Genomic DNA, 25,499 nt, shown 5'->3' on the forward strand with positions numbered 1-25,499 from the left:
ACTCAATTTCGCCTTATTTACTCAATTTTGTCTTCACCAACTTCATAGAATCTCCAATACTCCAAGACAATTCCTAATGTAATTCATAACATTATTCACTATGCCTCCCAGAAAAACTTAAAACCGATACAGAAGAGAATATAAAAGTATTTGATTTTCTATATTGATTTTACAACTAGTATAAAAATTATACTTTTTATATTAATTCTAAAACTAATATAAAAGTTCCTTAAAGATAAATAAATTTATATATGATTTAAATTTTTTATATTATTAATGATTTTAATCGATATAAAAAACATAACTTTTTATATTGATTATGATTATAATTGATATAAAAGAATTACTTTTATATCAATTATGATATTAATCAGTATAAAAAAATTATGTTTTTTTCTTTAATTCCAAGTTTGTACGTGTTACCATTCATATATTGCGTAAAATTTCATCTTAAAACAATTTTAAAATACAATTCAAATATATATACAATGAAAAAATATATATTTTCTACTATTCACCCATCAAATGTATAATGAATATATATAATATTGACCTAATATAATCTATAAACACTTAAAAGAAAAGAAATGTAGTCTAATGTTCTCGAACATCTTTTTAAGACCTTTTGTTTATTCGGAGATGCATTACCGAATATTTACACAATGATCAGTTTAAGTCTAGTTATAATGATAATAACTTAAGATGTTAGTTATAAAATGTTCACATTATCAAATTCCATAAGTCAATAACATTTGTGGATATGATTTTCTATGTGTCTCAAGACATAATATCTGCACTCAAAGCTCCGTGGTACATCCTTCAAGACCTTTTGTTTCATTGGAGACAGATTACCGAATATCTACACAATGATCAGTTTTTAGTCTAGTTATAATGATAATGACTTAAGATATTAGTTATAAAATGTTCACATTACCAAATTTCATGAATCAACAACGTTTGTGGATATAATTTTTTACATGTATCTCAAGACATAATATCTGCACTCAAAGCTTCATGGTTGATGCGAACACTATAAGTTAAATTCATAAAGTATCATAAACTATATAATTATTTCAATAGTATGAAAAATTAATTACTTATAATTGGCGTAATAAATTACAACTTGTTTTTTAAAGGTGAGATTTGTTCCTACAACTACAAATAAACCTCAACCATCTTGTAAGAGTTAAATGTACATTGAAATGAGTGTCTAATATGAAATTTAATAAAATTAAATTATGTGTACACAACAAATAAATTATTAAAAAACTTATTATTAGTATAGTTTTAATTATCAATATCTTGTGTGATGAACATAAAAGAGCCACGATAAAAGATCACAAAAGGCTCTTGAGGGAAATTATTAACCATTGCCAATAACTCCTACTATGAAATAAAATATACTTAAATAAAAATTTTATTAATAAAAAAACACAGATTGCAAACAAATTGCTAAATAAATTTGTTTTTCTTTTCTTTTCAGTTTTTATTAATTAAAAAAACATATTTACTGTGGTTATAAAAAAATGGTTTTTCACCAATGATTCACCAAATAAAAAACTGAAATTACTTTGAATACAATTTATTCGAAATTTATCAACAGAGATCCTGTTCATCACCTATTGAGTCAATAGGTTGTGCGAGTTTGATTATATGAATAAAATGATTTATTCACATAATCTAGTTTATTTAATTTTTTTTCAATTTTTTAATAATCATTCTCCACCTACTATATTGAAGACAATTGTAATTTAAAGGTGACTTCAATTTTTGTCATTAAAGCAAAATCATTTTTAATATATATATATATATATATATATATATATATATATATATATATATATATATATATATATATATATATATATATATATAAGATGTGTTTGAAAATCCATTCACGTCATTTGTTAGATAGTTGGTTTCAGATAAAAAAATGACACACTAAACAGAGTTCTCACAAATATTAGCTATTGATAAAATAAATACACTTCGTAAAAACGATATTTAACACAAAAAAAAAATAAAAAGCTTCACGCTACATTTTAAATTAATTTGTGAGTAAACTTGGACTAATTTAGTTCAAGGTTGGTTTGAAATAGATTCTTAAATTTAAAATAGTCTAAATCAATTTAAAAATGATTTGTTAAAAAATAATTTAAAAGTTAAAAACTAAGGATTATGGTTTGAATTTTTCACATTTTTTAAAATTATACTGAACTCGTTGGTTCGATTTTTTTATATATATTGTAAATGAAAAAAAAATGTTATTATTTTATAATGAGAAAAGTAAGGAGAGAAAACCAAAATATCTACGCAACTAATGCGAGAAACAGAATCCCAAACAGCTTCCATGAGAATAGATCATAAAATAAAGGTTTAATTGCTTCCTTTCTCCCTAGTTTAGTTGAATTGTGTCAAATTTATCCTCATTTTTAAAAAAGTTTCATTGTCATTCTCACGTGGTGTAAAAGTTTCATTGTCGTCCTCACGTGGTGTAAAAGTGTCAATTGAATCCAAACATAGAAAAAATTTGTGTCAAAGTAGTCATTTTTCCTATATATCTGTGTCTTCCTTTCATACAATCAAGTACAGATATTCATTTTACCTTATCCAATTTAAGGCTTTTCATAGCTCCAGAGAAGTGACATATACAATCAAGTACAGATATTCATTTTACCTTATCCAATTTAAGGCTTTTCATAGCTCCAGAGAAGTGACATATGAAAGGAAGACACAGAGATATAGGAAAAATGACTACTTTGACACAAATTTTTTCTATGTTTGGATTCAATTGACACTTTTACACCACGTGAGGACGACAATGAAACTTTTTAAAAAATGAGGATGAATTTGACACAATTCAACCAAACTGGGGACAAAGGAAGCAATTAAACCTAAAATAAATTACGTTTTGAATAAAATATTATTTTTATTTATATATCATTTGAAAATATTTAGATAATATTAAATATTATTTTTATTTATACCTCATTTGAAAAATTTAAGATGATAATATATGTTATTTTTAATTGTATTTTAATCTTGAAAATAAATTATTGTTGTTTTAATTAAAAAAACTGCAAATTATAAGGACAACAGACAACATTTGACCATAGTTAATTATTTCAATACTATGGGGGCGTTGTTCTCTCCATCACCACACTTTTCTCCCTTCACCTCTCCAATATTTTTTAATTTCAATTATATTCTCAGATTAAATTTTTTTACTTTTACTATTTTAATTTATTTCAAACCTAGTTCTCCTACTTTACTCCCTCCATCCAATCTTTCTATCTCTCATTTCCATTTAACAATTTGTCTTCCGTTTTACTCTGTAACTCCATTTGTCTTCTCCGTTCCACTTCTCCTCCTCAGTTTCTTTCTTCTTCATTTTTCTTACATTATTAAAATACATTAAAAATATATTTAAAAATAATAAATTAAAACATTTAAATTAAATTATTAAAATATTTAGGAATGTCAACATTCGTTTTACCTTAAACGGATGTTGACATCCGTTGAAGGATGTTGACATTCGTTTAAGGATGTCAGCTCCGTTTAAAAGTTACGTTTTTTATTTAGAGTTTTATTTGAAGGTTTATTCGAATACGCACCTGGAGGAAGTAACACACTGCACCATGAGAGGTAGAGTGCTTGATAATTTTTTCTACCACCACCAACCTTTGCAACTTGTATAATCTCACAGTGACGAAAGAAAGAGAGGAAGAAATATAATGTTAAAATGAAAGAAAAATATTTTACTCATGTACGAGGGACTATAATAGGTTATTAGTGAAATAGGTTGTGAATGAGTAAAATTAAAAAATAATAACCCTAAAAATAAAATTTTACTTAGGGGCAAAATAATAAATGGAAGGTGAAGGGAGAAAGGTGTGGTGGTGGAGGAAGCAACACCCATACTATGGTTACTGATTCTAATTGTATTTGGACAAGAGTGAATAATTTCAAGTCCATGGCCTTCCTAATGGCACCCTCTAATTACTGTTTAAACCTTCTACTGAAAATAAAAAAATGTGATCCTTTTACTATTTAGTTCAAAATATCTTTGACAAAAACTAGTTTTATCTGTGTTAGTGTTTTTTATTTCAAGAAAACTTTGAAAGAAAAAACCTTTTTATTGTGTACATTATTCTTGTATCCAATTAAAAGTAAAATACAAAAATAACAAAAATATGTTTTGCTACATTATTCTTGTATCCAATTAATACAACATAAGTTTGTTTTATTTTATTTATATTTTTAATTCATACTCCCTATAGAAAAATAAGTTTTTGTCACGTTAAGAACAAATTAACAAAGCAAGAGCTTGTTTCCTCTGGATTTTTGAAGAAAAAATTTACACAATCTACTTGAGTTAAATTTTCGAAAGAAAATTAACATAATGGAAAATTGTTCCACCAAATGTATTTTTTTCCAAACAATAAAAAGAAAAAAGCTCTTATTTGTATTTTTTTGCGTAAAAATCAAATTTATTTCCATTTCGTTATTTTTTTTTAAATATCAATACAACGAAAACTTGTTCAAGTGAAAATATTTTCGTCGAAAAAAGAAAGCCCATTATGTTGAATAACGGGGTGCCAATAGCAAGCCCAAACTACTTTTCTATTCATTTCTGCTCCAACTACCAAGACTGCGCAGTCGCGTTGTATCTTTATTGGCTACTTTTCCCTGTTCTTAACTTTCGCAGTATTGTATCAAATTCCATTGGTCTCACTACTACTATTCTCCGGTGACTCCTCCGCCACCCCAGCCACCGCACACTTAAACTGAACCATGGCGTTGTACGCGGTGTCGCGTCGTTTATCAGCTGGATCCAACTCAACGACGCTCCTCGCTCTGCGTTTTGCTTCCTCTTCCAGATCCTACTCCTCTTCCTTCAGAGAAGAAAGAGACACCTTCGGACCCATTCAAGTCCCCTCCGACAAGTTCCTCTTCCCCACCCTTACCTGCTCGTTTTCCATTTTTTTTTTCCTTTTAATAATTCACCCGATTCTATTGTGTTTATGCACTGTTAATTAGATTATGGGGGGCACAAACTCAAAGATCGTTGCAGAACTTCGATATCGGTGGCCCCCGCGAACGCATGCCCGAACCCATCATTCGCGCTTTTGGCGTCTTGAAGAAATGCGCTGCTAAGGTTCAATAAACGTTTTCGCCTTTTCTGCATGCACTTCACCATAGTCGTTTTCTAACTTGTCTTTTGGTCGTGGATTTCAAACTAATCAGTTGCCTTTTCATTATTGTTCTGTGCTTTTTCAATTGATTCATTTGTTTCCTAATTCAGGTGAATATGGACTATGGTCTTGATCCCAACGTTGGAAAAGCGATAATGCAAGCGGCTCAAGAAGTAGCAGAGGGAAAACTGAACGAGCATTTTCCTCTCGTTGTATGGCAAACAGGAAGTGGCACTCAGAGTAACATGAACGCTAACGAGGTTAGTGCTTGCTTGTTGCTACTATGTCAGCACCGCCAAACCTGAATGCTCTGACTGCAAATATATTACAGAACATAACACATTAAGGGTCCTAGATTAGTGTACGATCAATAATCATCACTTATATTATAGTTTTTTCGTAACTCTTGAAAATCTGTTTCCTTTTTTCCAAGGAACATTTCTGAAGTAACAATTCTTGTAAAAATTCATTGGTAAATTTTTCTGACCTTTTCAGGTTATTGCAATTTCTATTGTAAAAATTCATTTTTTATTTTTCTGACCTTTTCAGGTTATTGCAAACCGAGCAGCAGAGATTCTTGGCCATAAGCGTGGTGACAAGTTTGTGCACCCAAATGATCACGTCAATAGATCACAGTCTTCTAATGATACATTCCCAACCGTAAGCACCTTAAATTACATGTTCCCGAATTTTTATTGAGTAGGCTCGTTCGCCTTCAACGCAGTACAGTTCCTGATAAAGTGTTTCTTATACTTTGTTTACCTACTATTCTGGTATTTTTAGAATATTGATTTCTTTATAATCTGTATTTGTTTATTTCTTTAAGGTAATGCACATTGCAGCTGCAATGGAAATAAACTCAAGATTAATCCCCAGCCTGAAAACCTTACATGGCACCCTAAACTCAAAGGTTTGAATTCTAGTTTATACTTTTAGAATAGCTAGTTTTTTGGACAGATTACAGTCCCCCTCCTCCCATTTTTTGAGTTGTACCATCCTGATTGGAGGTGATTTTGAGTAATTTGCATAATACCTGACTTGTTTTTTTCGTGTTACATTGAAATATGTAATTTAAATGTACGAAGAGTTAATTGATTTATATTCTTTTGTCTTAATATGATTACCTAATGGTTCTGGGTTTCTGGCCATTTTACTGATACTAATAACACGGTATATAAAATTTTTCTAGTTAGCATGGTAAATTTTTCTAGTGGTACTCTAAGCTTGTGGTTTTCTCTCGCTCTTTTTCTCGAATTTTCTTTTGGGCTGCCAAGTATGTAATTTGCATTCAAGATATCTAACGAATTATATGAAAGAAAACACGTCGGGAATCTTCTAACTTTGATAAAACATAAGCCTCTAAGATGGAATCCTATAAACTGAAAGCATTTGACTTTGTAATTGGTTCTCCTCAAGTGCTTTTATCACTGTTTTTGCTATATCAGTTGTAATTAATTTTTTCCTTTTTTTTTAAAAAAAAATGGCAGTCAATTGAATTCAAAGATATTGTCAAGATTGGACGCACTCATACTCAAGATGCAACACCTCTGACTCTTGGCCAGGAGTTTAGTGGGTATACAACACAAGTAAGCTTGCTTATGTTTAGCTTGTGGAGTTTTGTAATATCACTATCATTGGTGTTGCATTGTAAAAATACTGACAGTACTTGGGAGTGATTTCTCGTTACTTTTTCCTTCATCTGCAGGTGAAGTATGGTATTGATCGAGTAATTGGCACATTGCCGCGCATGTATCAGGTTAGACAACCAAATACAAAAGCTAAGTGGTTGTTCTTTACTATTTTCTTTTGGTGTTCTGATTCCGACTAAGCAGAGATGCTACTTGATGAACAGCTTGCCCAGGGTGGTACAGCTGTTGGGACTGGATTGAATACGAAGAAGGGGTATGTATGGTTTTTTGATATCTAAGTGGTGATTCTTATATTTTACTTTTTTAACATTTCGGTGTGTTGTTTTATTTTTGTAATTTGCTATATGTTTGTTTACCAAAATAGCAGTTTTCTTTTTCATTCTGTTTAGCATATTCGCAGTCTACATTTGTACCATCATTCGGTACCATCAATGAATGGAAGTTGCCTGGACTGACATGCATGCACATTTTCCACCACTGATTTTAATTTATTATGGATTTAATTGTTGAAGAATGGATATTTTCTATACCCTCTAGCGACCTTCTGTTTATGAGTTTGTTTTATTGTGAAAATAACTATTACCACCGGCCTTCCCTTTTAGGCTCAAAAGAATTCAACTTTTGAAGCAATAAATTTGGATAAACAGTGACAGTTTTCTGGATAAAATTCAGGTTTGATGCTAAGATAGCAGCAGCTGTGGCAGACGAAACTAATCTTCCTTTTGTTACGGCAGAAAATAAGTTTGAGGCCTTGGTTTGTTACTACAACTTTTCCGCTCCTTTTATTTAATGTGTCATGTGTTATTTCATTACGTCAGATTCTTTCATTGAAGTTGCTTTACACGAAGTAAAACATTGGCTTGTAGTGTGTTAATATTCTCCTTTTGCAGGCTGCCCATGATGCTTTTGTCGAAACCAGTGGAGCCCTTAATACCATTGCGGTCTCTCTGATGAAGATTGGTAATGATATACGGTTATTAGGAAGGTACGGTGCCTACTTATGACACTGATTGACGGTTTGCTTATTATGTTCAATAGAAAATTAATCATATTCTTTTATGATTTTTAATTACTATCCAAATATAGTGGTCCACGTTGCGGTCTTGGTGAACTCATTCTTCCTGAAAATGAACCGGGAAGCAGTATTATGCCTGTAAGATTTTCATGCTGACTGAAATTATATTTGTTACATAAACCAGTTGTTTTCTTGTTACTTGCTATATAGTTCATTATTTTATTTGCATTACAATTGGAATTTGACTTCTAAGCCACGGCCATATGCTGTTTCAGGGGAAGGTTAACCCTACCCAGTGTGAGGCTTTGACAATGGTGTGTGCACAGGTAGACATCAATTGACTTCATTTTATTGAAATACTTATTAGTGAAGTACTGATTAGCACAGAGTCTACATGACTTGGTAATAAATCACACAGTTTGGTGACTTGAACTTTCTGAATTGGTGTCATGATTTATAAATTTCAGGTCATGGGAAACCATGTTGCAGTTACAGTGGGTGGATCAAATGGTCATTTTGAGCTCAATGTGTTCAAGCCAATGATTGCCAGTAGTCTCCTGCATGTATGTGTTGTATATAATATGTGTTATGTTATTGTTAATCTATCAATCACAGTGGTTCAAATTTTTTACGAGAAATTATAAAGCTTAGCTAGAGATTATTGCTTTGGCTGTCACATTAATGTAATGAAAAGGAAACTGAATTCTATTTTGCATACTTACACTTGGACTTCTAAAACTACAACCACACATGGTTATAGAAAACGAGATTGTTCAAGCATCACTAAGCTTAATATACGGGAGCGTAAGTTAATTTCTATATTGTTCCTCTGTCAGTTCGCATCAGAAAATTTGTGATAAGTCAGGTGGACTTGGCTGGAAAGTTAGATTCTCTCATTGCTATGGCAGTAAAATAGGAAATGGGGATGGAAGATGCTTTATTAGGTTTTACTTTTCTTGTTTTCTATACTGTTCATGTGCTGTCGTGATGAAATGGTATACGGTGATGCACCAAAAGCTAGGGCATGTGCAAAATAAGGACACCAGGGTGGCTTTTATGATTACTCCCGAATTTTGCAATAGAAATTAGTAGATTCTACTGTATTCCCTAAAAGATGTACGGAAATGCCTAATCTTTATTTTTATTGTGATAGTCACTGAGACTGCTTGGAGATTCATCTGCTTCCTTTGAAAAGAATTGCGTGAGAGGTATTCAAGCTAATAGGGAAAGAATTTCAAAATTACTGCATGAGGTGAGTTGCTGACTTATTTGAATCAAATCTCAGATAATGCCAGTTAGATTTACACCCTTGTGCTAAACTAATGTTTACTTTTAATTCACCTTGCAGTCACTTATGCTCGTCACATCCTTGAACCCAGTAAGTTTCCTAGCGTCTACTCCTTTAACTTCATAATTTTCAAATTGTTTTGAAACTGAATAAATCTGTCTGTCTGTTACAGAAAATTGGATATGACAAGGCAGCGGCAGTTGCCAAGACAGCCCACAAAGAGGGGACTACTCTGAAGGTGACAATGATGCCCTGTTATACTTGTTTTGTTATTTTGTCTTGCTTATTTTTACCTCTCTTTTAACAAATCAAAATTTAAGAAGCATATTCTTTATACGAGTATCCTTGTAGACGCAGAACCATTTAAACTCCTTTATTGGTCACCGTCATTAATAGTTGTGTTGTTTATATGAATGAATGATTCCTTAATAATTTCTATGCTTTTCGTGGATGTCCAATATATTGTTGTGACTAAATATTCAAATTGAAATGATTGTTTAGGAAGCTGCACTGAAACTCGGAGTGCTGAGCTCAGAAGAGTTTGACAAGCTTGTGGTACCTGAGAAAATGCTTGGACCATCCGATTGAATGGTTCATAATGTTTTGTTCTGATAATTCCTTGTTTCATCATCGGCTACATTGAGGTAGAAATTTTTAACCATACCCATTGACTGGATTGAGAAATGGCAATCCAATATTCAATAATTTTGGCTTCCTTAATTGATATTCGTGTGGGAAGGGCTCTTCCAAATTTGTAACGAGACAATGTATTGAAGAAACGTACTTACCCACATAAAGAGAAAAATGTTATTTATTGTCCTTGCATTTTATTTCCAATGGCTTTCGAATTGCAAATTTGTAATAATTCTCTTAACCATACTACAATTAGGCCATCCAACTTTTATAATTCTTCACCATACTACAATTAGGTCATCCACTTAACCAGAAGTTTTCATGCACACATTTTAGTGGGAAGTACGTGTTTCATTTTATTGATTTATGTAAAGAAGTGTTTGTATAATTTATAAATTGATCTGCAGGTTGCATAATCACTAACTACAATTTTAATATATTCAGGACATGTGTTACTACTAATGTGCAGCCCCGGACTTCTCTTTTAACATAATTCGCCGTAACATAATGAATTATTGACTTTAATTTTCTAATTTCTAAATTTATGACAATTTATCACATGAAAACGCAAATGACATAATGACAGTCCTCATGGAAGCTTTATTAATTATTTCGTATAAGATTTCAGTGTTCTTATTTGAGTTCGAAGTTGACAGACTCTCCACGTTCAAATTAGTAATAGAGTTTTAAAATATGAGAGTAAAGTAATAAGTATAAATTGAATTATATTCTAAAAAAAATATAAAATATGTTAAGGTTTTTAAGCTCTATAAAATATGTTATTAAAAAAAGTAATAAAAACTTATGATATATTAACGTGATAATAATACTAGTATATTATTTAATCAAATATACCATATATATTACAAAATAATTTAGTAAAAAAATTGTGGAAAACATTAAAAATTGTCGGTAACAACTTCCTTTGGTAAATCTTTAACAAATTAAAATCTGTCAGTAATAGTATAGTCGGTAACATTTACGGATAAAATTTTATTTTTGTTGGTAATTAGAGAAGAAAAAAATTGTCAGTAATTACAAGAAAAATCTGTCAGTAAATATCTCGATCTGATTCATCTTCTTTTTCCTCCTTCCTTCTTCTTTCTTTTAACTTTCTCAATCTAAAAAAATCAACACATTACAAATGAAAGGGGTAATCCATCTTCAATCCATCTGAATCCATCATTACAAACTCTAATAAAATTTTGGGGTCTCTGTGTATCTTTTTTGGTAATGGTGGTTTTGAGAGTCCTAATGGCTTCTGCTACGTCTCGTTCATAATGAGTCTGGTAGTACCCAACACAAGTATCAAATTACATCAAATGAATAAGAGCCTGATTATATAACACTCCAATAGTGCAGAAAGATCAGAACATATGAATTCCAATGTGTCTTAAACGAATTCTTGATTGCTTGATCACCAATGAGCTAAGAGTCAAGTGTCAAGTCTGATTTATATAAAAAATCAGATCTTGTTGATGTTTAATCAATTATGTTTTTCTTTCTGTTTTAATCAATTATGTCACTTATATAATCGATTATGTTGGCAGTTAAGCTTAATACTGTTTTCAACTAACCTAACAGATTATGTTATTAGCATAACAGATTAAACATTTTTTTTTTGTTTTAATCGATTATGTAACTTATATAATCGATTATTTTAATATTATGCCTTATTTCTCTTTCATTTTCTCTCTCTAACAGATTATACTATGTGTATAACAGATTATGTCTTTATCTCTGTTTTAATCGATTATGTAACTAATGTAATCGATTATAACAAAATGTTTTGCCCTGTTTTTGCATTCTATGTGTTCTAACTTAATCTAATGGATTAAATTACTTATGTAATAGATTAATACTACCAGAAATATAGATTCTCAATCTATTTAGGCTTATTTCATTTATCCTTTCATGATTAATACATCTAGCACAAACATGTTAATGATTTAAACAATTGTTATGTCAATTATGTTGTGCAAGGATGATTTGAGGAATAAATTATGTTTTGAGGAATTTTATTAAATTTGAAATATATTATCAAAGCTAAAAATAAAAATGATAAATTAGTTAGTGATAAAATTATTGTGTAGAAGGTGATTCTAAACTAATTTTGGTTGTTGTCATAAAAAACTTGCAAAGTTTTGAAGCTTGACTCGCAAATTGCATAGGTAAATTATTATGAATTGCATAGAAAAATTGGAAATTGAAACATACCTTGAATAAAATAAAATGAAAAGCACAAAATTGAAGTTAAATAGTTGACATGAAAGTGTTTTAGTGTTGATATTAATTAAATTGAAAATAGATGTAGCTATAATAGTTTTATAAATATTTAATAATTGGTGTAAGAAAAGGGTGTTTTATTGAAAGTGCAGTGTGAGTTTAATGTTTGAGAATTATTGATCCGTGAGATGGATTCCTGGTCGGACGGCATTGGTGATATTATTAGGAAATTGCTTTAAATCTGGAAAAGGAAAGTGTCTGGTGAAGTGATTACTTATTTGTGGTTAAAAGGTTTATGAGTTAGATTTGAAGGAAAGAAGAGCATGATGGCTTTGGGTTGGATGAGAGAAGAAAGAGATAGCTTTGGATCAATTGAAGTTCCTTTGGACAAGTTATTTACTTTATCTTTGTATTTCCTCTGTGTTTTTGTTTTAAAGCTGAGAATGAGTTGTTTTGTTAATTAGATTATGGGGAGCACAAACTCAGAGATCGTTGCACAACTTTCATATTGGTGGCCTTTCTGAACGCATGCCTCTACCCATCGTTCGCGCCTTTGGCATCTTGAAGAAATGCGCTGCCAAGGTTCAATATATATACATTCCACTGATCTTTACATCAATCATGCCTATTTTATAACCTCTTACTTTTTATTTTTTACTATTTTCATCTTTCAAATCATCTCAATTTCCATTCAAGTTATTCTTAAAATAAATTCAATTTAACCCAATTAATTTTTCTCAGTTAACAATATATTGGATCAATCATTTCACATCCTATTTCTTTTTTTAGAATTAAACTTTAAATTTAATTTAATTTTACAAAATAAACTTGTAAGATGAATTCTATATCCAGTTATATGATAATCTTATCTTATCTATAATTGATTTGAGATTTCTAACATATTTATTAAATTTTAATATTTTTTAATGAAACTATCGATTATAAAAACTAATCTTCAATAATACATAAAAAAAATGGTACATCAATATTAAATTATATAGTGATTTATTGTGTGTAACGGCGTGTGTGAGTGCCACCATAATGAATTTTGGAGCGTCAGGTGCTTATAAGGAAGTTTGAAACTTGAAACTGTGTTTAGAGAGCAGAAAGCAAAAGAGGTAGTGGAGAGCATATGTCTAGGATTATCAAGAAATCAGAAATCAAATATTGATGTCTTTACAACAATTAATTGAAGGTTTATAGACTATTTTGAATAATGTTGAAGCCGTTTCGGTTGCCCATGATGCAAATTTGTTCGTTCTTGAACGAGCGCATATACAATTTTCTATGTTTGATGGCACTAATTTTCGTGAGTGGAGGGTTAGGGATGAACAATTCTTTGAATTGGAATGAACGATCGAAATTGTTGTTCTCTTCACAGCGACATTACATGCATCAACCTGATTTTAAGAATAAGTCTTATTTGATGACGGTGTGTATGCGAATCCATAGCGGAGTTATCATTTGGGAGAGCATTTGGAGGTTTTTAATTATCTGTTGATCACTGCATGCGAATCCATGATCTGGATTAAAGATTCAGTTCGAGAAATTTATCCTTTCATAAACCTCAATATCGGCCTGAAGTGGTGCATTTGTCTAAATTTCCATTTGGATAATTTAAGGGATTTTGTTATATATTTCATAATGGCTAAAGATAAAGTCAACTTATAATAGTAAATCTTATTTTATAAATTGATTTTGTAAGATTCAATTAGGTTTAAAATTTACTTTTTAATATGATATCATATCATTCAGCTAAAAGTTATTCTAATGAAACTTTTTGTTTGTTGAGTCTATTATTTCACTTCTTATTATACTACTTATTAATGTTTAGTCTCACGTTCAAAATGCATGAAATTCATTTTTTAACAGATTTAGAGAAAAAATGGAGCAATATAAAATAATAATTTATGACACTTAGAGCACATGTGTAAGCATATGGTCAATACCATCTAATTCTTATAAGACTCCTTTTATCACTAGTTTGAATCCATCCATGTCTATTGATGTGATGCTAGAGAAGCAACCAATTTCAGCAAGTGCATTCGTGTATACACTAAGAAAAACAGGAATTCAAAAAACATATATTCAGTTTTATAGTGAATTTGGTTGTTTACCTGCATGTGCGAGTTCCACCGTAGTGAGTTATGGGGAAATTTGAGATTATGTTTGCTGTTTATTAAGAAGTTTAAAAATGAAAATGTGTATTCAGTGCAAAACATAATCTAAAAGAGGTAAATGTTAGGAGGAAATTTTAAAGACTTAAAGGAAGTGTTTAAAATTGGAAAAGGTTGGAAGATTTTAAGAGAAGAAAACACTTGTTGTATTGAATGCTTCTAATTTTTATTTTTTTTGGCTTGATTACAAATAATACAATCATTCTCTATTTATACTAATAACACCTCAACCAATGGTTAGGATTTTGCCAGCAAAACATTAATCCAAGGGTTATTATTCATTCTCTAGAGATTTCTAAAACAACCCTATAATTCTAAACTTATCTAGAGATATCTTATAGATAAGCATCTCTAGATATTTTTGCACATCAATCTAGAGTCCTTTTAGATAGGATTTTCTAGAATTCTAAAATGTTATTTGCCGACTTGTTGTCCACGAAAATCTTTGTTAGCTCCACTTATGACAAGTTTAACTCCTTTAATAGGTTTCATAGCCAAACAAAATGACAAATACATGAAGTTGCAGCTACATATTCTGCTTCAAATGTAGAAAGAGTGACAATATGATACTTCTTGGACATCCAAGTAAATGTTGTGTCACCCATGTGGAACACAAATCCACTTGTGCTCTTTTGGTCATCCATATCTCCACTTCAGTCACTATCACTCTATCCAGCAAGCTTGTAGTCATTAAAAATAGAGTAGTATAGGCCAAAGCTAATTGTACCTTTGATATATCGAAGAATCCTCTTTCTTGACTTGAAGTGAGTAGTTGTTGGAGCTTCCATGTAGCGACTCACAACTCTGACGAGATAGAGAATATATAGTCTTGTACAAGTTAAATAAAACAAACTTCTAACAAGACTTTTATAGAGGGTTGGATCCATTTTTTCTTCATCTTCATCCTTACTCAACTTGATGTCGCATTCCATAGGAGTACCAACTAAATTAACATCATCCATCTTGAACTTCTTGAGGAGGTCTTTAGTATAAATTTCTTGAGTAATAAAAATTCCTTCATTGCCTTGCTTTACTTCAATTTTGAGATAGTATGCCATAAGCCCCATGTCGGTCATTTCAAATTCCACAGTCATATCCTTCTTGAATTCCTTAAACATGCTTGGATTGTTCCTTGTAAAAATCAAGAATCGACATACAAGCATACAATCAAATATCGCCGCCTTGAGCTTTGATATAGAGTGCATGCTTATATGAACACTTATGAAATTCGCTTCTTTGAAGTACTTGTCAATCATAACATTCCAAGCTCTAGGGGATTGTTTCAGCCCATAAAGAGTCTTCTTTAATTTCAAGACTTTGTATTCTTCAGCTTTGACTTCATATCCTTGTGGTTGCTCAATGTAGACTTCTTCTTCAAGAACTCTATTTAAGAAGATAAATTTGACATCCATTTTATGTATCTTCTAATTGTTTTGAGCTGTTAATGATATAATAAGTCTAACAATTTCTAATCGAGCAACAAGATCATACCTCGTCATAATCGATGTCAGCTCTTTGACTATAGACTTTCGCCATCAATCTTGCCTTGTATCTCTAAACTTCTCCTTTGGATTCCTTCTTTGCTTTGTAGACCCACTTTACACCAATTGCTTTGTGCCTTTTGGAAGCGAGACTAGCTCCCACGTATCATTCTTCTTCATCGTCTTAATCTCTTCATCCATAACATTTCTCCAACTCTTCTTTTCAATTGCTTCTTTGAATATCATGGGCCCACAATATACAAATATACATAATAAGGTAACATTGTCTAGATTTCTTGAAGACTTCGAAAATGTGGAGTTCTTCACTTGAGCTTTCATCTTCTTAAGGGGTTGTATTTGATGAAGCAGGTGGAATAATAGGTGCCTCTTCGATTGTTGTGGTTGTTCCACATCATCTTCTTCAATGCATGAGAAAAAGGTATGGTCCTTACAGTTTGTCGACCAATCTCATTCTTCATCAAACACTACATTTCGAATAATGATTTTTTTCCTTGTATCAGGATTGTAGAGTTTGTACCCTTTGGAGTTGGCATCGTAACCAATGAAGACGTATTTTCCACTTTTGTCATCAAGCTTACTTCTTACATGGACATGAGTAATGCATCCAAAGACTCTAGATGATAAATACCTGACTTTCTTCGACTCCATGCTTCTTGTGTTGTTTTTCCATTAGTGCTTCTTGTTGGAGAGTGGTTGCTAAGATAAACAGCACATGCAACGACTTCAGCCTAAAACTCCTTTGGAAGTCTCTTTCTTTTAAGCATGCTCCTTGCCATCTCCAAGATTGATTTATTCTTCCTTTCCGTCATTCCATTTTGTTGAGGGGATCTTGGCACTGTCAATTCCCATCTAACTCAATTATCTTCACAATACTTCTGAAACTCTTTTGATGTTAACTCTCCTTCATGATCGAATCTCAAAGCTTTGATCACAAGACCACTTTCTTTCTCAACATGGGCTTTTAACTTCTTGAAGTTCTCAAATACTTCTGATTTTTCTTTTAAGAAATATACCCATGTTTTTCTTGAAAAATCATCAATGAAAAGAAGGAAATAACTACTCTTACCGAGTGATCATGGCTTGATTGGGCTGTACACATTTGCGTGTAGGAGTTCTAATGGCTTTTGAGCTCTTGAGTCCGACTCATTTAGAAAACTCAATCGAAATTGTTTTCTAAGTAAACATCCTTCACAAACTTGGTTGTGGTGAGTAATACAAGGCAGTCCTCTCACCATTGCCTTCTTGGAGAGCAACTCTAATCCTTTAAAATTTAGATGGCCAAATCGAAGATGCCAAAGCCATGATTGGTCTTTGTAGCACATCTTGAGACATTGTGGGCCATCACTTTGGATGTTGAGCACAAACATTCTATTTCTTGTCATTGACACCTTTGCAATGAATTTACTTTTAGTATCTCTTATAGAAAGGTTATTATTCTTAAGTTGAATATCATAACCTTTCTCTAAGAGTTTTCCTAAGCTCAAGATGTTACTTCTCATGCTTGGCACATAATACACATTGGAAATAAATTGATGTTCTTCATTCTTTAGTCGGATGAGGACATTACCTTTTCCTTTCACTGCCACCTTTGATTCATCTCCAAAAGCCATGTTTCCCTTTACTGATTCATCAATCTCCACGAACATGCTTCTTTTTCCACACATATGATTACATGCTCTACTATCAAGGTACCACTAATTATCCTCGCCTTTATCTTGGTCTTTATAAGCTAGTAACAAGGTATACACCTTTCTTCGACATTGTTGGCTTTCTCTTCGACTTTATTTTTGTTAAGGGTTCTACACTCAGAAGCATAATGTTTAAATTTATCACAATTGTAACACTTGATTCGTGACTTGTCATACCTTGAATTCGGATTTTCTCTCCCACGACCTCTGTTAGAGCTTTCTCCTCTTTGGTTATTGTTGTTAGGCCTTCGTCCTTGTCCATGTCCATATGCACACCATTGTCCATGTTCTCGACTATAACTTCTTCTTGATTGGTTGCGTGTGTTTTCTTATTTTCTTGAAGCAACATGTGCCTTAAGGACTTGTTCCACGATCTCTTCCTTCTTCTTTTTCTTTTCTTCATAAGCTTGCAACGAACCAATAAGTTGCTCTATTGACATGGCCTCCAAGTCTTTGGTTTCTTCGGTAATGGTGAGAATATGTTCAAACTTTAGATCTAATGATCTAAGAATTTTCTCCATAATTCTTACATCATTTAACTTTTCACCACTTCTTGTTAGTTGATTAGTAATCGTTAAAAACTTAAAAAGTAATCAAAGACTAGTTCACCTTCCCTCATATGCAAAGCTTCAAACTCTCTTGTCAAAGTTTGAAGACGTACCTTTTTACTTGATCTACTCCCTTGAAAAAGATCTTAAGCTTCTCCCATGCTTCCTTGACTGACTTGACTCTAGAAATCTTCTCATAAGTATCTTCGTCTAATCCTTGGTAGATTAGACAAAGAGATTTCTTGTCTTTCTTCCTTGAGTCTCTCAAACTCTTCTTAAGCTTCAATTGTCATAGTTGCTCTTGGTGAGAATCGTGACTTGAAAGGGAAGTTCTATAGTTGTCATTTTTATGATGATCTTATGGCTCTTGATACCACTTTGTTGGGAGAAAATTTTAGAGGTTTGAAGGAAGTTTTTAAAATTGGGAGAGGTTGAAAGATTTTAAGAGAAGGAAAGACTTGTTGTATTGAATGTTTCTATTTTTTTTGGGCTTAATTACAAATGATACAATCACTCCTTATTTATACTAGTGACACCTCCTTAACCAATGATTAGGATCTTGTCACCATAACATTAATCTAAAGGTTATTATTCATTATCTAGATATTTCTAAAACATTCCTATAATTCTAAATTTATCTAGAGACATCTTATAGATAAGCATCTATAGATATTTTTGTACATAATTCTAGAATCCTTTTATCTAGGATTTTCTAGAATCCTATCTGGTTTTTTTTCTAATCTTGAGCTTTTATCTTATAGGTCTAACATACAAAATCAATTTACATTCCATCACTAAAATGGTGAAATTAAGGTCATTAAAAAAAAATTGTAGTGAAGTATATTAGTGAGAGGTTTATAATACCATATTTTTAGTTATTATTGTAAAAATTAGTTTTTGAAAAACAAAATTACTGAAATATTTTTATATTAAATGTGTTAAATGGTAGATGAAATGAGAATAAAATTCATTATAAATTATATGATATTGTTTTTTTAATAATAAATATAAATTTATAATGTTTATAATCGTTTAGTTACTTTTTAAAATTTGCCATATATCTTTTTGTATATGATGATAAATAATTTGTATATTTTGAAATATCAGTCTATTAAGATATTTAAGATATTATAGTATATGATGATATCTAACATGAATCTGATAAAACAATCTAAATGAATTAATTTATCATTTTAGTAAAAATGAAATGCTAAAAATATATTGTAGAACTTAGATAAATAATTTTATAAGCAATAAAACGTAAAATGAAAGTTGAAAAGTTATACTAAATTTAGAACATATATTTGATCAAAGGACCAATATCTGAATGCAATGCAGGTGAACATGGAGTATGGTCTTGATCCTAATGTAGGAGAAGCGATAATGCAAGCAGCTCAAGAAGTAGCAGAAGGAAAACTGAACGAACATTTTCCACTCGTTGTATGGCAAACTGGAAGTGGCACACAGAGTAACATGAATGCTAACGAGGTTTCTACAATTATTTGTGATCAAAATTAAACTTCGGCAGCACACACTTTAGGTTCCTACCAAGATTATTGTTTTTTCTCCCCTCAACTTTTCAGGTTATTGCAAACCGAGCAGCAGAGATTCTTGGCCGTAAGCGTGGTGAAAAGTTTGTACACCCAAATGATCATGTCAATAGATCACAGTCTTCAAATGATACATTCCCAACTGTAAGCATCTTATAATCATATATATATATCCAAATTTCTTATTGATTAGGCTCGGTATCAATATAGTACAATTCCTGATATACGGTTTCTTATACTTTGTTTATCTACTGTCCTACCTTGTTTAAAATATTGTTTTCTTTTTAATTTGTGTTTGTTTACTTCTTTCCAGGTAATGCACATTGCAGCTGCAAAGGAAATAAACTCAAGACTAATCCCCAGCCTGAAAATCTTGCATGATACACTAAACTTAAAGGTTTGAATTGTAGTTCATATATATGAGCTAGTGGTTTTATCTGGTTCTTTGTCTCACTTTTCCTTTGAGGTTATCGTTTATGCACTTTGCATTTGCGAATAGCTGATGAGTTCTTATATCAGAAAACATATTAGAAACCTATAACTTGGATAAAAATAAGTGGTCTCTGAGAAGAAAAATTATTTACAGACTGAAGGCATATGGCTGTGTAATTGAATTTCTCTAAATGGTTTTTTTATCATTGCTTTCTCTTTTTCAGTCAATTGAATTCGAAGATATTGTGAAGATAGGACGAACTCATACTCAAGATGCAACACCTTTGACTCTTGGGCAAGAATTTAGTGGGTACACTACACAAGTAAGCTTGCTTGTGTTGGCTCGAGCTGTTTCATATTTTCGCTTTCATTTATGTTGCATTGTTAATACTGACAGTAGTGATTTCTCGTTGTTGTTTTTTCCTTTATCTGCAGGTGAAGTATGGTATTGAGCGAGTAATTGCGACAATGTCGCGCATGTATCAGGTTAAACGATCAAGCACAAAAGCTAACTGCTTGTTTTTCACTATTTTCTTTTGGAGTTCTGATTCTCACTAAACAGTGATGTTACTTGATGAACAGCTTGCTCAGGGTGGTACGGCTGTAGGGACCGGATTGAATACAAAGAAGGGGTATGCTTGTTTGATAACTAAACGGTGTTTTCTATATTTTATTTTTATGAATTTGGATATTTTTTGCATTGGTAATTTTGTGGGTGAAATTTCAGGTTTGATGCAAAGATAGCAGCAGCAGTGGCCGAGGAAACAAATCTGCCTTTTGTTACGGCAGAAAATAAGTTTGAGGCCTTGGTTTGTTTCTGCAACTTTTCCTCATTGTATTTAACGTAAAATATGTCTTTTTCATTTCATTACCTTAGTTTTTTCATCAGGCATGCTTCCAATGCAGCACAATATATTCTTGTTTTGCAGGCTGCTCATGATGCGTTTGTTGAAACCAGTGGTGCCCTTAACACTGTTGCGGCTTCTTTGATGAAGATTGCTAATGATATACGACTATTGGGAAGGTTGGTAGCCAGTAATTACTGCTCTTGTGTTAAATACATACAAAACTAATCGTATATTCTTTTATGGGTTTTCATAATGCAATAAAAAATATAGTGGTCCACGCTGCGGTCTTGGTGAACTCATTCTTCCTGAAAATGAACCAGGAAGCAGCATTATGCCTGTAAGATTCTCGTGCTGACAGAATTTATATGTTTGTCACACAAACCAGTGGTTTTATGGTTATTTTATTTATTTTCCTTAAAATTGGAATTTGAACCTACAACCATATTCTGTTCCAGGGGAAGGTTAACCCTACCCAATGTGAGGCTTTGACAATGGTTTGCGCACAGGTAGACACAGTTTCTGTAACTTGTTATAAAGTCACAACGTGAACTTTTGATGAACAAAATTTCCTGAATTGTTTTCATGATTCGCAATTTCAGGTGATGGGAAACCATGTTGCGATCACAGTTGGTGGATCAAATGGTCATTTTGAGCTCAATGTATTCAAGCCAATGATTGCCAGTTGTCTCCTTCGTGTATGATATTTCTAATTTATCAATCACATAAAGCGGAACTAGCTATTAGTTTGGTTCATACATTTTAAGCCATTTAGAAATTTTGAATATTGTATCTCACTGCATTACCTAAAAGACGCACCGAATGTCTTTTCCCTTTTAATTTTGGCAGTCGGTAAGACTGCTGGGAGATTCAGCTGCTTCATTTGAAAAGCATTGTGTGAGAGGTATTGAAGCTAATAAGGAAAGAATTTCAAAATTACTGCACGAGGTATGTTGTTCACTTATTTCAAACAAATATCAAAACCAAACCAAAATATCAATTTCTTAATTACACTTCTTATACTAATTTAGTTTATTTATGTTTCAATTTTGATTCACCTTGCAGTCACTGATGCTTGTGACATCCTTGAACCCAGTAAGTTTCCTTTCGTCTATCATGAAATTACCTAACTTTTATATTCTTCTGAGAAATTTAATTTTATTTGTCTGTTTCAGAAAATTGGTTATGACAAGGCAGCGACTGTTGCCAAGAAAGCCCACAAAGAGGGAACTACTCTTAAGGTGATGATTGCATGTTATACTTCTCTTCTCTTGTGTTTGTTTAGCAAGTTAACTTGTAGTTTTTCTATTTTCTTATTTCATTCTAGAAAATTATTACAGTTTACAATATAATCATAACAGAATATTAACTTTTATTCATAAGAGATTTTATGATAATATATTTTTCAATTTTTATTTTCCAATCTTTTTCTTCAATCTATCTTTTTGTCTTTTTTTTTCTCATCTTACACTTTCGTGATGATTTATTATGAACGAATCTTATGATCAGAGACAAAATTTGTCTTTTTTATAAAGCAATATCCATCAAGTTCGGTTTTATTTTATTTTATTATAACTTTCCATAATAATATATCTTATTAAATTACATTTGGGTCTCTTATGATATTACAAATGAATCACATAATAGGATGAATTTATATGTTAATTCTAACATTCTTTCACTTGTTTCATACGATATGATAACATTTTGTGATTTAATACATAAATCATATCGCATAATGAAGTATAAATTGATTTTATTATTATTCATAATCAAATATATAAAAATAATAAGAATAATGTGGTCGCACTTAAATCACTCGATGACAATAAGATAAAAGAAAAACCAATTCTTGAATTGCTTTCAATGCACTTGATCCATGTCCCAAGAGAAATTGATATTTGAATTTCCAATGATGAATTAATTCAATAACATGCAGCGAAAATCATCTATCAATTTTATCATCTGCAGCGCTAACATCAAATCCCTAAACCTAATAATTAGGATTTGTAAAAAATTAGAAAAAAGTATAAAGTAGGGTTCATTATAATTTTTGGGAAAAACATAATTTATGAACAAACATCATTAAGGAGAATTATAAATCTAACAATAAATTAATTTGTAGTTTTCCTATGTTATTATAGTCCGTTCTAGAAAACTACTTTAGGACCTTAATATTTATAATCCTCGTAACATAATCATAATATACTAGCCTTGATTCGTAAGAAATAGTATGAGAATATTTCTTCATATATGTTCTTCAACTTCATTTTCTCATTTTATTTCTGTCTTTTAAAATAACCTTATGAAAAAAAAACAGAATTATAATCTCTTTTATAAATCAACATTCATCATTTTATCTTTATTTTATTTTATTATAACTTCTCGTAATAATCTAGAGTTCTTTATATTTGAAATATTATATCATAATATTTGAAATGAGAGTCACATAATAAAATTAATTTGTTAATTAATTCTAATATATTTTGTATATTTTGACCTCTCTTTTATAACATTCAATACAATAATTCAGTAGCATATTCTTTGTATCAGTATCCTTGCAGAAGCAGTGAAACTCTTGTATGAGTTTCTTTTAATGTTAATATTTGTGGTGTTTATGTGAATGAATTGATTCCTTAATAATTTATGTGTTTTTCGTTGATTGGAATGATATTTTGGTTAAATAGCGAAGGTGAAATGATTTTTCAGGAAGCTGCATTGAAAATTGGAGTGCTGAGCTCTGAAGATTTCGACAAACTTGTGGTACCTGAGCAAATGCTTGGACCATCCGATTAGGTACCTCGTAAATGTTTTGTTCTAATGATTCCTTGTTCCACCATCGCCTACATTAAAGTACCTTGTTTTGATACTATTACGTACGTATGCTTTATACCCAGGCTAAAAGTTCCTAAAATATATCATAGAACCATGATAGTAAAAAATTACAAATAAAATGGATTTCTATGGGTCAACTACATTGCATTGCAGTGCTATCAGTAAAAAAAAAACTTTATATTGTGACAGTAACGTTTGCAATCGCAGACAAATTAAAATCATTATTTTACGACATGAATGCAAAAAAATGTTATATTACGACATTGATTTCTAAGACAACTCAGTTATTTTTCAATTTGTTTTCTTTAATAAATAGCTGTTTATATTCATCAAATTCCTTCTATAGAAGAAGTTTTGGAGGCAAAGTAATTGTTTATATTCACGCTTACTATCTGAAAACTAGAAAAATAACTCGGAAGCATATGGATGAATGATGTGGATTGTGGTGACTAATGATTCAATATTTCATCCTTATGTTTTGTTTGGATTGCACACTAAGTTAAGAAAAAAAAAAAGGAAAAATAGTATAGAGTTAGTAAAAGTAAAATTGTTTGAATTAAAAAGTTATGAAAAAGAAGAAAAAAGTTTGTTGTGAGTTTAATTGATGTGAAAAAAAAAAGATTAACTACGTGATATAATAAATTATAAAAGTATCTTTGATTTAATTTTAATAAGAATGGATATAAATTAAAATTGAAAATGATTAATTATGAAGTAATTAATTTATAAAATTGGAAATAATATTTAAAATATTTTTAATTTTTGAAATTAATATATTTTAATAATTAACTGCAAATTCTGCCAAAAAATATCTACGTATAATTTACACTGTATGACACGTGTCGAACTTAAAATAGTTTATTGGTTGACATTTTAAGAAAGAATAACAACCATACTTATGAACCAAATAAATAATTTAACATAATTCACAACTAATGAATGAGGTTTACCTAGGAATTCAATGTTTGGTTAATTGTGATTCCTTTCTAAATCTGGTCTGGATTTTTAGACAAATGGATTATGGGAAGGATTGTATCTTTGAAGTGTTTCTTATCCATCTTTGCATGATGTAAACCTGGATGTCATCTAACATGGTAATGATGGGTTTACTCTTGGTATGAACCAGAACTATTGAAGGCCTCACTCATATTGTTCACCAAAGTGTCACATTTAGTTGTTGTAATGAATCTTGATCTTAAGTAATATCAACAACAAATCACGTAAACAAATATTAACAAGAGTTAAGTTATGAACACAAACCTTGAAGGAATGACTATCAAATGCTTAAAAGCCTCTTCGTTCAGTTCTTTAATGTTTCATATCTTCATCTCCCAAGTTTGTGGGTGTGTGGCTATAGCTGCCCTCCACATTAGACCCTTAAGGCTTTTGCCAGGATATTTCTTCTTGAAGTTGACATACAAGTGTCGTACACAAAATCTTTGATCAACTCCAGAAAGTAGTTCTTGTATAGCCAAAAGTGGGCCATGTGATTTTAAAACAGTATAATTAATGAATGAATATACAAAAATTACAAAGTCTAGATCATTATTACCTTTTGTTGGTCTGGCATAAAAGTAATTTATGAACATACTTCAGCACCACGAAGGTCATCAATCAATAGCTCTATAAACCAGGTCCATGAATCCTTGTTTTCCACTTCAACCATACCAAATGCAATAAGCAACATTTGGTCATTGGCATCTCGTCCAATAACTGTTAACAACTCCCCACCATACTTCCCTTTCAAGAAAGCTCTGTCTAATCCAATTATTGGCCTACAAGAGACAAAACTGTCTTTTCATGCCTTAAAGGACCCATGAATCTTATATGAAACAATAGCTTTGGCCATAAGTCATACACCTAGATATACTAATGTTTCATTTTCTTTAAATTTTTTAACGAATATCTACACCCTA

General features: G+C 31.2%; 2 protein-coding genes across 2 annotated transcripts; both read left to right on the plus strand.

The window, feature by feature from the left end:
- Positions 1 to 4,657: 4,657 nt before the first annotated feature.
- Positions 4,658 to 9,972, plus strand: LOC124843608 (fumarate hydratase 1, mitochondrial). The gene is made up of 17 exons (XM_047320388.2): positions 4,658 to 4,946; positions 5,041 to 5,158; positions 5,306 to 5,455; positions 5,745 to 5,855; positions 6,022 to 6,105; positions 6,683 to 6,781; positions 6,901 to 6,951; positions 7,048 to 7,097; positions 7,517 to 7,598; positions 7,735 to 7,829; positions 7,931 to 7,997; positions 8,135 to 8,185; positions 8,327 to 8,422; positions 9,013 to 9,111; positions 9,208 to 9,237; positions 9,320 to 9,385; positions 9,649 to 9,972. Exons 1-17 carry the CDS (start codon positions 4,795 to 4,797, stop codon positions 9,733 to 9,735), a joined length of 1,488 nt encoding a protein of 495 aa, XP_047176344.1. The 5' UTR covers positions 4,658 to 4,794; the 3' UTR covers positions 9,736 to 9,972.
- Positions 9,973 to 12,270: 2,298 nt separating this feature from the next.
- On the plus strand, positions 12,271 to 24,342 carry LOC124843600 (fumarate hydratase 1, mitochondrial-like). Its single transcript, XM_088096926.1, has 17 exons — positions 12,271 to 12,397; positions 12,471 to 12,588; positions 19,260 to 19,409; positions 19,505 to 19,615; positions 19,785 to 19,868; positions 20,128 to 20,226; positions 20,339 to 20,389; positions 20,486 to 20,535; positions 20,631 to 20,712; positions 20,833 to 20,927; positions 21,022 to 21,088; positions 21,207 to 21,257; positions 21,351 to 21,446; positions 21,598 to 21,696; positions 21,814 to 21,843; positions 21,924 to 21,989; positions 23,458 to 24,342. Exons 1-17 carry the CDS (start codon positions 12,330 to 12,332, stop codon positions 23,542 to 23,544), a joined length of 1,404 nt encoding a protein of 467 aa, XP_087953052.1. The 5' UTR covers positions 12,271 to 12,329; the 3' UTR covers positions 23,545 to 24,342.
- The last annotated feature ends 1,157 nt before the right edge of the window (positions 24,343 to 25,499 follow it).

Source organism: Vigna umbellata, chromosome 8 (assembly GCF_029865625.1).
Source record: "Vigna umbellata cultivar VRB3 chromosome 8, Vumbellata_1.0, whole genome shotgun sequence".
Classification (NCBI taxonomy): domain Eukaryota; kingdom Viridiplantae; phylum Streptophyta; class Magnoliopsida; order Fabales; family Fabaceae; genus Vigna; species Vigna umbellata.